This window comes from Zea mays, chromosome 1, assembly GCF_902167145.1.
Source record: "Zea mays cultivar B73 chromosome 1, Zm-B73-REFERENCE-NAM-5.0, whole genome shotgun sequence".
Classification (NCBI taxonomy): domain Eukaryota; kingdom Viridiplantae; phylum Streptophyta; class Magnoliopsida; order Poales; family Poaceae; genus Zea; species Zea mays.
The window spans coordinates 263,725,569-263,738,685 of NC_050096.1; the positions used below are offsets into that span (position 1 = coordinate 263,725,569).

Here is a 13,117-nt window from a genome sequence, read left to right on the forward strand (position 1 = left end):
CGTGGTCCTCTCTCGCCTCGCAGCAAAGTGACCTCGGGCCTCGTTGAGCCCAAGAAACCTCCGGCTTGGCCCACCAGTTCAGTGATGCGGACCCGGGCCAGATTGCATCAGAAACAATCTAAACGATACCGCATGATGATGACGTCACGATCCCGTTCCCTCGCGCTGCCAGGTGTAACGGCTGCCTCTATATAGGAGGAGGAAGACTGGAAGAGGACAGGCAGTAGGTCCCACGACCCTTCCAGGGAAGAGAGTGTTCGTGACGCGGGCGGCCCCCAAATCCGCATAACAATCTCTGTTGCCCCCCCGCCAAAATCCTCAGATCCCCTTGCTGCAGTGCAGATCTCTCTATAATCCGCGCTCGTGGCGACCTCTCCTCCAGCTTCCGTTCCTGAAATCCATCTCTAGTTTCGCCATTTGGGTTTTTTCTCGAGGGTTTCGCTCCTCACTCATCTGATTTAACGAAGGGAGCTGGGTCACACCCACAGGCCGCGGCTTCTGAAATTCGATGGCCGTGGCTGCAGCGCGCCTGACGCTCCCAGATCGATTCGACGAGGTTTACATAGCCTCTGCCCGGTGAAAAGATGGGCTCGTGGGTTATACGCGCCTCGCACATGCACGAGCTGAATTTCTTCTCGCCTTTTCGATCATGACGTCTTTCGTTTTTTTGACGTATATGATTTTCCCTGGTGCTAGCGCCGAGCGCAACTGTGGTTGAGATCCAATGCTCCTCGTTACTCCGTCCACCTTTACCTATGGACCAGTTTGCATGTAGTTGCAGTCTTTTTCTAATGTCGATAATCTGATGTTGTGGCTAGTTCTCCTCGAGTGGCAATATAATATTCTCCGGATGCACATGATTTGGATCATCCGCTGTGGAGTTTAGGGTTTTGTTCAGGTTTTACAGGCTCTGCTTTCTGGTATCTAGCAGTGTTTGTTTCTTTCGTTCTGAATCTCGCTTTTCGTTCTGAATCATCTCTCGTTTCGGGACATCCTGAGTCATCTAATTTTTTCCTTTTGAATAACGTCTCCTACTAAGACGGGTATACCCTTTTCAAGCATTGGATTTATCAGTTATTATTACCCATGTCTCTCCTTTTTCTTTTCAAGAATATATCTCTTACTTATTATTTATATACATCATGATAAGCCTCAGCACTAAGAGACAATGTTCATATTTGTGTGTATAAATAGGGAAGTCAATGGATCAGGATCCAAATGTTTTTTCACAATATGGTTAATTAATTTTAGTTTAAAAATAAATAAAAATATACATTTAAATAATTTTAGTTTAAAAATCATATGAATAGAGTTTAATCCTAATCTAATTTGATCTTTAAATTTTATAGTCTAAAATCTAAACCACATTACCACCTCTATGTACGGTGTTAGTATTTTTTTAACAAAATCCGAGCCTAAACGAGTATTTTAGCTCGTGAGCTTATTGGGCCGTATGTCTGAGCAGTCCAAGTCCCAGATCTAGGGTTCCTAGTTCCTTCCACAATACTGGCACTCGACTCCCAGTCCCAGAGGCTACGGCGGCTACCTTCTCACTTCTAGGTTCGCTCTGAATCCAGCGGCGCGAAGAGCACCGCGCTCCTTTCCGGCTCGCACCGAAGCCCTAATACCGTCTTCTTCCGTCCGGCGCGGACTGCTGGGTTCCCGTTCCCGCATCGCGGACTGCTGGGTTCGCCGTTTCTGCACGGTGCGGACGCCATGTCGGGTGTCGGCCCACCCCCGTGAAGCGGTTTTGCCGCCCATGATCCCGGAAAAAACCCAATCGAGGCGTCAAGTCGATCCCTGTCCCCAGGCGATCGGCGGCGGCGGATCGTTTCCGTTGCAGACAGCAGGTCCTAGAGCGTCAACGGCTGGCCTCTGGATGCGATGTCCCAAGAATGACGTACTCCCCTCACCTACGTTTTACGGGGGCCACCCTGCTGCGTTGATTTCCTCCGGTGAGTTTCCCGTGTTTGCGTGTTTGACATTCAGTGTAGATAATGATGGTGCATTTGCGTTGAAAATGGCTTCAATGCAGTTTGGAATGTTTTTCTGTACTCGCAATGGAATTCTTCCGCGTTTGTATTACGTACTAATTAGCATTCTTATGAGGTGTCTTAACATGTTCTCTTCTCGTGTTCATTGTGGCGGTGCTTTCTGTTCTTCTCGTGTTCATTGTGGCTGTGCAAATTGAGCTGATTAAGAGAACGGAAGGTTAGGAGCAAAATCTGGGAGTTTCCCAGACCAATTTTTTCTGACTTCCAGTGGCTAGCAGGTTTATGTAATTTTGAGTTTCCATCCTCAGATAATGGGTGGACTACTGTAGTACTGCCTAATGTAGTAATGTTGGCATGTACTACTACCTAGTACCATAGGTTTACTTGACATTCTGTAATGTTCTCGCATTTACCATAGCCTACGTTTCCAATCTGAGTGTGTCATGTCTTATTTATTTTGTTGTCCCTATACCATGTGTTTTTCTCCATTCATATGTTGATTCTAATATATATATATATATATATATATATATATATATATATATATATATATATATATATATATATATATATATATATATATATATATATATATATATATATATGATGGATTGCCTTTTAGTTTATGTTTAGGCACTGATCATGCTACCCCTACATTAAACAGAGTTGTTTAGTTAGGGGTGGAATAACCGGGACAAGGTAGCTTTTAGTTTTCCTGGTCATTCTGCTACAAGTTGTTATGTCGAAACGCTGAAAATTCTGGTTTAACCAATGAGACTTGAGATCCTGGCTGGCAGCCAATTTTCCTGGTCGGCCGTCAGCTGTAGTTGGCAGCTACCATGGCTGCCTCCCTGTGTCCTCTCCTGGCTGGGCAGCTAGATGTAGCTGACCTCGGCTGTCTTGACGACTGCTCCATGGCTGGGGGATGGGCAGCACGATGGAAACGGTTCTGAACCTTGGAATCTGATGAAGTCAGGTGAAACTTGATTAAAATGGCTAATGACATTGCTGTTTCAAAATAGCTGCTGTGGGACAGTTGTTTTTTGGAGTTGTTCTTTTGTCCAAGTTTTATGGATGCTCTTGGAGTTGCTCTTAATTTGACCCAAAACAGACGCAAGTTGGCCATATCTTTCCCAACACCACCCTCTTTGCTTTCAGTTAGTTATCTCATCCTTATCGATTTGAATAGATATTTACCTGCTGAGACTGAGAGTTTACTCTTACTGAGTTTGTCGTGTAATCGATCTTGATTTCTTTTCTTGGTTGAATTTTTTCTCTGCCTATTTATTAATGGGAGGCTGGTCAAATTCAAGGAGCTGTGGTTTCCAGATTCAGTGGCCATGGCGTTCTTCCAGTCGCTCCCAGATCAATCTAGGGCTCTAATAGCCGCAGCCCGAGTAAACAATGGGCTTCTGGTTACGCACCCTCACACATCAATTTGATTGCTGCAGCTTTATGCTGTAGGCTGTAGCCATTTTTTCTCTTCAATCAATGTAGCCAGTTCGCTGCAGCTTATTCCGAAACGGCTTCTGCTACAGTATTTTGTCTCTGAATTACAGCTGCAGCAGTCTGAACAGCTGTCTTAAAGCCGCAGCGAACAGGCTAGTTGAGGCCTGGTGATGAGATCTCCCTCTGCTGCTATTGCTGCATGGCTGTGATGACAAAAAGGTTATTTGGTTGATTATGATTACTTAATGCCATATAAGGATCAAAACGTGATGACCTTATTTGTGCGTGTCTGAGCCGATGCAATGCAGAGTCCATGTTTACTATTTTTCCTGCTGACATTATCACCTTCGATTTTTATTCCTGCTGATTACTTTTTGGCAGTGATGGTTTCTAGTCTGATCCTTGTGTTCCTGACACTTTTTGTCTACTAAGGGTTTTGCACTATTGTTTATTTATTCTGGTCATGGGATGGTAATTAATTCAGGGTACAAATATCCTTTTATCTATAGCTGACACTTTGACAGGATAATATCCGGATGGCCTGGGACAGAAACATATGTATGACCTGGCTGGGATGACAAAAACATACGTTGTCGATTGGATTTCTTTGTAGTGTCTTCGTATGGCCTGGCTGGGATGACAGAAACATACGTTTCTCGATCCTGATACTTGATTTTTTTTCAAGGACCAAACTTTGATGACCTTTGTGCGTGTCTGAGCCAGTACAAATGAGTATGTTTTCCTTTTTTTTTAACTTGAAGTTTTCCTTATTTATTGTTACAAGGTTATGGCCCTTTGACCTTTGTGGCTATGATGATAAAATGTTTGTTTCTCGATGCTGAGACTTGAATTATTCAAGGACTATATTTTGATGAGCTCTGTGTGTGTCTGAGCCAGCACCTTCACCTTTGCTTGAAAACTATGAACCTCTTTTGATGCCCATGGTATATTTGAATTCTCTTGGCCTGAAGTGTTGGTATTGGCTGTTTGTCTACTGTTATATTTGGAGACTTTGCAGATTGGAACAGGTTGCTCGTGTCCGAATCATGAAATTGACTGTGTTGCGGTGTTAGAAATAATAACCACTATTTTCTGGATGAGATATAAGCATTACCTATTCTTTGTACGTAAAGTATGCCTTTTTTTCTGTTGTCCATGGCTTATTTGAGTTCCGTTTAGCACATTTTTGCTTTCTTTATTCATTTATTGAGTTATGGTGACAATAATATCCAAAATGATGCTACTGGTTACTTGTCTGTTGTGATTTTTGGCGAGTTCTCAAGTTGGATAGATTGCTGGCACTGCTTCAGTCTTGTGCATTCTAAAATGTCATCATAGCTTTTCTGGATGATCATATCTGTATTAGGGGTCATGGGTCCTCTTTTATCGAGTTTAATACATGAACATGGATTCTTTGTGGTCATCAGATTGTCATACATGACTTGTGGCTACGTGGCTGCTGTTCCTATCCAGGCCATGGTTCGAATTATCATGGTTTGAATTATCCTATATATGAATCCTATATATATCCTATCCAGGCCATAGTCTGAGAAATATATAATTATAAGGGTGTATCTGGGATGTAACCAGGGCTTCTAAACATTTATTTAATATAATGATGGTGCGGCTTGTCAGCATGTCTGGAAAAAGTGAGAAAAATGTGGATAACTAAGAAGTTCCTTGGAACTTTGCTTACTAGAGCTTGATCTTGAAACAGTTTTCTTTTGATTAAAATGGACCACTGAAGTTTCTGCTGAAAAGGAAACATTAAGCATCTAGCAAGCAAGATATCATTTGACGGAAACTAGAATTTGTTTAAGATACAGCCAGATTCAGAAGAACTGATAATTCAACAGCTGAATACTACAAAAATAGAAGTACAAATGTAGATAACGAGCATGCATGGGGTAAACAGTACGGTCATTTGGACCTTCTTTTTTCCTGACTCATTGTTTGCATCCGTGGTGAGATATCTATGTCAAGCTCTCCATGGATTGAGGAATCATGGTGCATGGTCAAGATTCAATAGCCAACCATATGACCTAGATCCACACTTGCTTAAGTCCTCACTAATCTTGGAGTTCGTTAAGATCTCGCCTAGAGGTCCACCTTGAGGCATCTCCCAGGAGCTTGATATGCAGTCCTGCTGCACTTGTGTCATGTTAGGTGTAAGGCAGGTAGTTTGTGGACCGTCTGCAGAATAGAAAGCCGATGAGACTAGCACGGAATCAGAATATCTGTTCTTTTCTGACTCCAACCTGTCATTCTGGGCTAGGCTGAAATTTTGGAGGACTGATTGGAGGGATTCAGCGTCATGGCGCTGTGTGGAGGAAATGCTCTTGTGGTGGCTGCCACCCCAGGCTTTCAACATCGTGTCCGAGTTCGGCTCATTTTCCGGTGTGGGACCTAACTTATCTGGTTTGTTCTGCTGCTTCAGTTGAGTGAGCAGGGACAAGGTGGGCTGACTGTTCTTCGTCGAACTAAGCAGCAAAGACTCGTCGTCCGTCGGTTTGTTTGCCTTCTCTCTGCTCAGCATTGTCCTGAAAATATGTACAATGTTTTCGAAATGAGAATTATTATTATGAATGCTAAGTGGCAACTAACATTATTTAGAACCATAACATACTAATACTGTTCCAGATTAGTACTTGAAAATGAAGCATCGTCGATGCTCTTATAATAGGATTCACAAGTATTAAGTTGGGATTTTATTATTCAGATATGATGCTAAAACAAGGAGATGACTCTGGTGGTATTTACCTGTTTAAGCTATCTGTCCAATAGCTGCCAGTGCCTGGCTTGGAGTCATTAACTTTTGCCTTCTTCAAGCTACCTTGTGGCCCGGCACACGGCAACGAGCCAGCAGCAGCGGTAGTCACCTCCTTGGTGGCCTTTCTAGGTTGGTTTTCCACAGGCTTTCTTGAACGGTGGCGGTTCCTATTGATGTGGCGCTCGCAGTACTTGTGATCAGGCATCGCCTCCTTGGAGCACCGCCACTTCTTTCCGTCTGTCCGCCGGCACCTCCCAGGTTCTGGGTCGGAGTCTGCGTTTGCGTAGCCTTGGTAAAGAGGCCTCCAGCTCACTGCGTTAGAGAGTCTGTCAAGCTCTGATTACATTTATACTCAAAAAGGCAATACAGTGGTCAATCTTTATGGCATATATAATGGTTTGGTTATTCTTTATTCATTTGTGCAAAATAATATATGTACTTTCTCTCTCTTCTCGTTTGGTTTATTTATTGCAGGTGCTAGCATAACAGCTTTGAAGTAGAGAACCTCCTTTTTAGTCTTGTGGTTGAGAACATGCATGCATACCTCTGTTGGATGACCTGAAGCTCTTGCTGATGGAAACGAGCAGGCTGGAAGGTATGGGGGCCTTGGCATTGAGATACTTGTATATGAGAGCCTGGTGCTCCAGCTCCATCCACTGCGACGGAGTGAACGGCCGCTTGGTCCTGGACAGCAGGAAAGCCTGCTCGCTCGGGCCTCCTCCGAAGTCTAGGCCTGGATGACGGTGAAACAAGGAGAATATTTTAGTCTGACCGAAAATCTGAAAACGCTGGGACGTGCATGGGCATGGCGAAGGGAGGGAGCGCCAGGACAAAAGCGTACGTAATAAAGGTGAAAAAGCAGACGAAATGTTTTACAACAGGCAGCCTTCTTGGCCGGGGAGGGAGGGAAGGAGAGGAGAGCGGCGGGTGGTGTTGGGCCAAATCCCTATGGCCGGTACCGCTAGGCCAGGCCCCTCCATATATAGTAGATACTCCTAGCTAGCATTCATGAGGGCTCATCAAGTTCCATGAATGCTGCTGTTGTCCTTTTGACTTTTGCTTTTCTTTCTTTTTTGTGAATAGTCTTGTTAGTCCATTTTCTTGAGTGTAGTGTATCAGAGTGGCCTACCGCTGTCTATCATGTTTCGCAGAGAAGGTATCCATCCAAGAAGGGAGGAACGAATGGATGGGCGCGAGGGAAGGGAATATGCGTTGCGGAGGACTGAGGAAGGCCAAGGCAAGGCATACGAACCTGAGGGCGACGTGTGAGCCGCCGCCGCCTTGGAGAACCTGAGCATCTTCTGTTGGTCGAGGAAAGGGGAGGGGTAGGAGGTGGCTGCCTGGGCGAGGCCTGCTCGCTTGAGAAGACCCAGGTCGCTGTCTCCGGACGATGGCCCGGTGGCGGCGGCGATGCCTTGCTGCAGCCCCATCACATCCCCGACTCCGAGCTCCATGGCCACAGCACCAGCAGCGGCAGCACAGAACTCAGCGCTCATCAGGGGGAGAAGAAGAGGCTGACGGGAGGGAGTGGATGCTGGCGTGCATCGCCGGGGACGGGGAATGGGGACAGGCTGGTTGGTTTAGAGGCGGGTGGGTGTGGTCTGCTTGCTTTTCTGGTGGGAGGCAGGGGTTTGTCCGTTTGTGTGGTGGGCTCTTTGGGGGACTAGAGGGGTGGCCCTTAAATAGCACCGGTCCTTTCGTCCGTTCTTTTGTCTTTGGATATGAGTTTTCAGAGAGAGATTTGTTTTTTTTTTGACGAGCGCAAAGGAGTACAATATTTTTATTATTGTTATTATGAGCAGCAGTGACAGTGAGTTGACAACGGGTACCACGGACGGTGTAGCAGCGAGCGGTTAAATAAAGCAGAATCTCAAATCTACAGCCCAAGGTACCACGTACTCCTCCCTCTAGCATCATGAGCAAACCGAAAAGGCCCTACCGCGGCCGCCCATGCGTCTTCAAAAAAAAAAAAGATGGTCTTTTTTTTTTTATGCGAGTGAAGGCAATAACTGTCCGTGACTGTGTGGTCTTTTGTACGCTGCGTGAGTAAACTTGTGCGAACGAGTACCGGTACTTGTAGTTCAATAAGTAGGGCCTTTTGTATCCTTGCAGGTAAATACGAGGAAGTAAATGGCGGGGCTTCATCCATGTGACGGCCACAGGACGCAAATGTGACGCCTCCTCGCGCGCCAATGTTAAACCGGAGGGCATTGACTCCTCCTGGAGAGGGAGAGAGAAGGGGACTTTTACTGCCTGAGTATCTGTGAAGGTAAATGTGCCCTACATGAACTGGCCTTACTACTACGAAAGGCTAACTTGACATTTACGACGATGTTAATTGGACAGACGGCAGCACCTTTAGGCCTCCATTGAAGCAAACAACAAACACGAGGAGTATTTGGCACAGTAATACTGTAACAGGAGGAGCCACTCCTACGGACCGTTAGTGCGTTGGGGTGCTTGCTTGTGGCCAGGAGTCAAAAATCACATCCGACTCCAAGAACGCCACCACAGCTTAGCCCGCGCGCCAAACATGGCAGCTACATGGAAAGTACGCGATGCCGCGCCAGGCGCTTTGGCAGCAGTGAGCAGGCTCCATGGGCCTGCCGCCGCCGCTGCTGCTGCTGCGCGGTCACGAGGTTGAGGTGACGCTTTTCAAGTCCGCCTCCTTCGCCTTCCCCTCCTGGACGGGCGTATGGCTGGGGCTTCATTCATTGCCCGCCTAGGAGCACACAGCAGATCAAGCAGCCAAGCCCACGCACGGCACCAACCCAGCTTCTTCTTACGGCGCGGCGGCCCAATTTCTTTGTCACGACAACGACAACGACGACGTGCCAGCGGGAAACCTTTGTACTAGCTGTTAGTATGTACTCCATACAGTATCGTCACCATTCTTATGTGTGTGGCTGTGTGCAGGCCAGACAACGGAGATTTGACAGAACCTATGCACGGCACACTTGGATACGCTGCGCCGACCCCCTTCTCTCGGCACCGCCCGCACGGCCGCACGGCTACCTGCTACAGAGTACTACTCCTAGTACGCACGTACAGGGGTGTACGTGGGTATTGCTGCCAACTGTGCAGCGTCGCGCACGGGCCATCAATGTGATTTGATGCCTCAGTCATGTGCCCGCTTCAACAGCCTGCGTCTGCGTGTCTCGTGGACGACGGCAAGGCCAAGGCCCGCCAACGGCAGCCCAGCTAGACTCCAGCCGTATATAGGAGGAGTACGTACAAGTTGCTTTCTCTCTCACATTTTCAGACAACGCAAAAGTACATGAGGAGGGTAGTAATGTTGCAAATATCCTACAGAAGAATACAATGGACCACCACTCAGGAGGAGGCAGGACGATATTTTGTACCCACTGCTGTACTCGTCACTCAGGAGTTGGAGTGGGGAGAGGTGCTGGGGCGCAGAGCGGCCGCATCGGCGTGTCGGTGTGGCTGAGCAGTGGAGTGGAGTGGGTGTGCCGCAAATGGACTTACTATATAAAAGTTCGATTATTTTGTTGTATATCTAAGTCTAGGTATAAAAGGTTACAGAGATTGAGGTGACACTATGGCCCCCCAAGTATTAAATGTACAACTTGTATCATAGGAGAGTTATTATATAACTAGATTTGTAGTTAGCTACTATATGTGACATGATGACATTATAAAATCCCACCGTAAGTTAAGACATTATAAATTCCACCGTAAGTTACTCCCTCTGTTATAAAATATTAGTCGTTTTAACTCTTGGTTTTTATGTATATATTCAAATGAATGATAATAAATTTAGACATATATACAAAACACATACATAAAAAATTACATGAATATACTAATTCTCTAAAACGACTAATGTTTTGAGATGGAAACTTGCTCTTCCTGTGTTCCCATCTTAATGACTCTGGTTTTTTTGGAGGTTTTCTGTTGATGCGTAGGTGCATTATTGCACGTTGGGAAAGAACCACACTTGAAGACAAAATCCATTGGTTCAAATCAAGCGGCCAGAGCCAGCATTTCCTCCTCACGCCGGTACTGCGTAGCAGGGGGTGGCTGGAGGCCCATGTGCGCGGCGCGGACGGATGGCGGTGCTGCGACTGCGAAGTCACGCGCGCGCGACGCGGACCACGCCTGTGCCCCGCCGGGGAGCAGGACGCAAAGGTGCCCGAGACCGAGACGACGTCACGCCACGCGTCGTATCCCCGTTGGACAGGACAGCAGCGAAGAATCCGGGCACCGTAGTGCACATGGTAGGGTAGTGTCACGGCCGGCCGCATGCACGGCGTACTGACCTGCCGGCGCCAGGGACACACCGAGCGGCGAGCGCGGCCGCGTTTTTCTTTGCAGGTGTGGGTGTCGCTGCGTGCTCAGGCCCCCGCCACCCGCCCGTCCACCCTGCGTCACGCGCGCGGCGAGGCTCTGCTTCCTGCCTGCTGGCGCCGCTTGCACTGCCCAGCTCGCGGCGCAGGCAGCCCACAGTCCCACACTCCCAGATGATGAGATCATGAGGTTCGTAAAATTAATCGTAGGTATACAACCATTTGTTGACTCGTAGAAGCATTATTTAGTTGGATAGAAATTAAAGGTGCCGAGGCCCATATACGACTTGCTAAACAGAGAACGCTAATCAAGGGCCGCTAAACAAGGCAACAGTGCCATGCAGCCCTAGCTAGATGGCTAGCAACGGACAGCGACGCGACTCGCGAGGCTGTGTGCAAGTGTACAGCAGTGGCTGGCGGCTAGCACTGTTCGGATGATCGGATCATCGTCACGGATCCCTTCAGATACTCTGCGGCCGAAGTGCGGACTGCCGTGCCGCGGTGGGCTATTTTTCTCATGAAACAGGAGTCGTAGATAAGTACTGTACGCACGTGGTAGTACGAGTTCCTCTGCCCCGTAGAATTTTTACGTCGATGCATGTACCAATCAAAGTATCAAAGAAGCTGATATCGATGATTAAAGGCGAGACAACCAGCATTCATCTGCTCTAAATTCATATTGCTGTCAGTACATCTTCACTCTCAGACACCGATCGAATATGAGAGCTGGGTTGGGTCGAAAAGTATAGGACCGACTTGGAACTAGAGAGGGTAACGGACCTGGTCCCTAATTTTCTACGGAGATTTTTTTATCAGGGGATAGGGATGTAGAAGTTCCTTCCCCACGAGACGTAAACGGGAACGGGTCTTCGTTCCTCATGGTGACCCGTCAAACTTATATGTGACGACTTTTTCATGTACTAATTAATAATAAAAATAAATAATAATCTTATCAAGAGATCACTCATTGTACAAACATATTTATTTTGATGTACACATAATAATTTTTACATCTGATAATATGTATAAGTGACATTGTTTTATATTAATAAGAAGTGCATTATAATTATAATTTACGCAGGAACGAGGATCCTTGTCGGGATTTATCCCGTCGGGAACGAGGATTAGGAAGAAATGTCATCCGTAAGTGTTCGTGGAAATCTCTACGGTGAATTTTTTTATAGCGGGAAAGGAGATGTAGTGCTAAAACCGACGGGAAATTTCTCATTGCCATCCCTACTTGAAACCTCCAACTAGAGACGCTTTTATAATTCTGTACGGTTGAGCCACGCTTCAGCTGATTGGTTGTCAATGCGATGAGCTGGCTGCGTCGGTGCAAGCGGCAGCTCCCAGCTTACCTCGATCCACAAAAAAAACGAAAAATGGATGGTGACTGTTACGGTAACGGTAGGCCCATGGAAAGGCCGGGGATTCACATACCTAGGGCTTTTTTATTGCACAGGATGATTTAGTGACCAGGAAATTAGAGATGATCTGTAGGGAAAAAATCCTTTTATTATTTAAAATAAGGATTCCTTATAGATCCACTTAAATTCTCTAGCCACGAAAGTCTCGTGCTAGTAAAAAATGACTAGCAAAAGATTGAGTGTGTTTGGTTTGAGGAATAAAATGATTCATCTTCTTATCAATCCTCACTTTTTTATTTGGTTTATGTTGTGATGAATAGAAACTGTTGTGCGAGAAAATGAAAAGGGGTATCCAGTCTTTATTGCTTTTTGGTATATATACATGCAGAGGAGACATGAAAGGGAGTAATGCTAAAGGCCACGTCCGTACATGGGATCGTGCAGGGGCACGTCCCTTGGTGGACGCCGGTTGAAAAAGCAGTCAACAACTGCTTATCTTGCATAACACTCCCCCTTAAGCAGTTGTCTATTATGTATATCCTCCCTTGAAACCTGTAAGCAAAAGGTAGTTTGCAATAATACACTGTGTAATACTCCAGAAAAACCCAGTGGGAAAAATTTGGAGAAAAACAACAGTATATGGTATGTCTTTGGTGTCTCTATCGAAAAACCCTGATGGGAAAAATCAAGAGACTGACATATGCTTGTGTTGACATTGCCTCATTAAAAACCTAACATGAGAAAACATGGTAGTAAAACTCATATAGGAAAAGAGTACAATGTGATGTCAGTATTAGATTAATCAAGAGATACTCCCCCTAATGCAAGCAAATCTCTAAGTCGACGCATACCAATACCCTTAACACATATCCGAAATGTGGAATAAGGTAGCGACTTAGTGAATAAGTCTGCGAGGTTGTCACAAGACTTAGTTTGTATGACCTTAATCTCACCACTCTGTTGAAGTTGATGAGGGTAGAATAACTTGGGGGAGATATGTTTGGTAACATTGCTCTTGATATAACCTTGTTGCATCTGAGCAACACAAGCAGCATTATCTTCATAGATAATGGTGGGTGATTCAATGGAATGAATCCCACATGATGATTGAATGTGATTAATCACCCTTCGAAGCCAGACACATTCACGTGAGGCTTCATACAAGGCAATAATCTCTGAATGATTAGTGGATGTTGTTACTAGAGTTTGCTTGGATGACTTCCAAGAAAT

The 13,117-nt window shown here is 45.9% G+C and overlaps 1 protein-coding gene, 1 long non-coding RNA gene and 3 other non-coding genes across 7 annotated transcripts; 4 read left to right on the forward strand and 1 right to left on the reverse strand.

Moving 5' to 3' along the window:
• The first annotated feature begins 237 nt into the window (after positions 1-237).
• LOC103643763 (uncharacterized) lies at positions 238-9,879 on the forward strand. Of its 3 annotated transcripts, none has more exons than XR_561270.4 (6): positions 238-1,955; positions 5,719-6,808; positions 8,016-8,101; positions 8,326-8,482; positions 8,560-9,440; positions 9,526-9,879. It is a non-coding gene; the product is annotated as an uncharacterized lncRNA (long non-coding RNA). The 3 variants fall into 3 exon arrangements; XR_004855555.1 differs by having other exon boundaries at positions 8,019-8,101; XR_004855556.1 differs by lacking the exons at positions 8,016-8,101; positions 8,326-8,482; positions 8,560-9,440; positions 9,526-9,879 and adding an exon at positions 7,365-7,473 and having other exon boundaries at positions 5,719-7,063.
• On the forward strand, positions 3,644-3,741 carry LOC111590774 (small nucleolar RNA snoR126). Its single transcript, XR_004855808.1, has one exon. It is a non-coding gene; the product is annotated as a small nucleolar RNA snoR126 (small nucleolar RNA).
• On the forward strand, positions 4,072-4,166 carry LOC111590773 (small nucleolar RNA snoR126). The gene has a single exon (XR_004855807.1). It is a non-coding gene; the product is annotated as a small nucleolar RNA snoR126 (small nucleolar RNA).
• Positions 4,249-4,340, forward strand: LOC111590775 (small nucleolar RNA snoR126). Its single transcript, XR_004855809.1, has one exon. It is a non-coding gene; the product is annotated as a small nucleolar RNA snoR126 (small nucleolar RNA).
• Positions 5,440-7,738, reverse strand: LOC100125643 (uncharacterized). The gene is given in 4 exon segments (NM_001112574.1): positions 5,440-5,983; positions 6,204-6,525; positions 6,758-6,946; positions 7,466-7,738. Coding segments are annotated over 4 exon segments (1,293 nt in total). The 5' UTR covers positions 7,710-7,738; the 3' UTR covers positions 5,440-5,445.
• Positions 9,880-13,117: the final 3,238 nt, after the last annotated feature.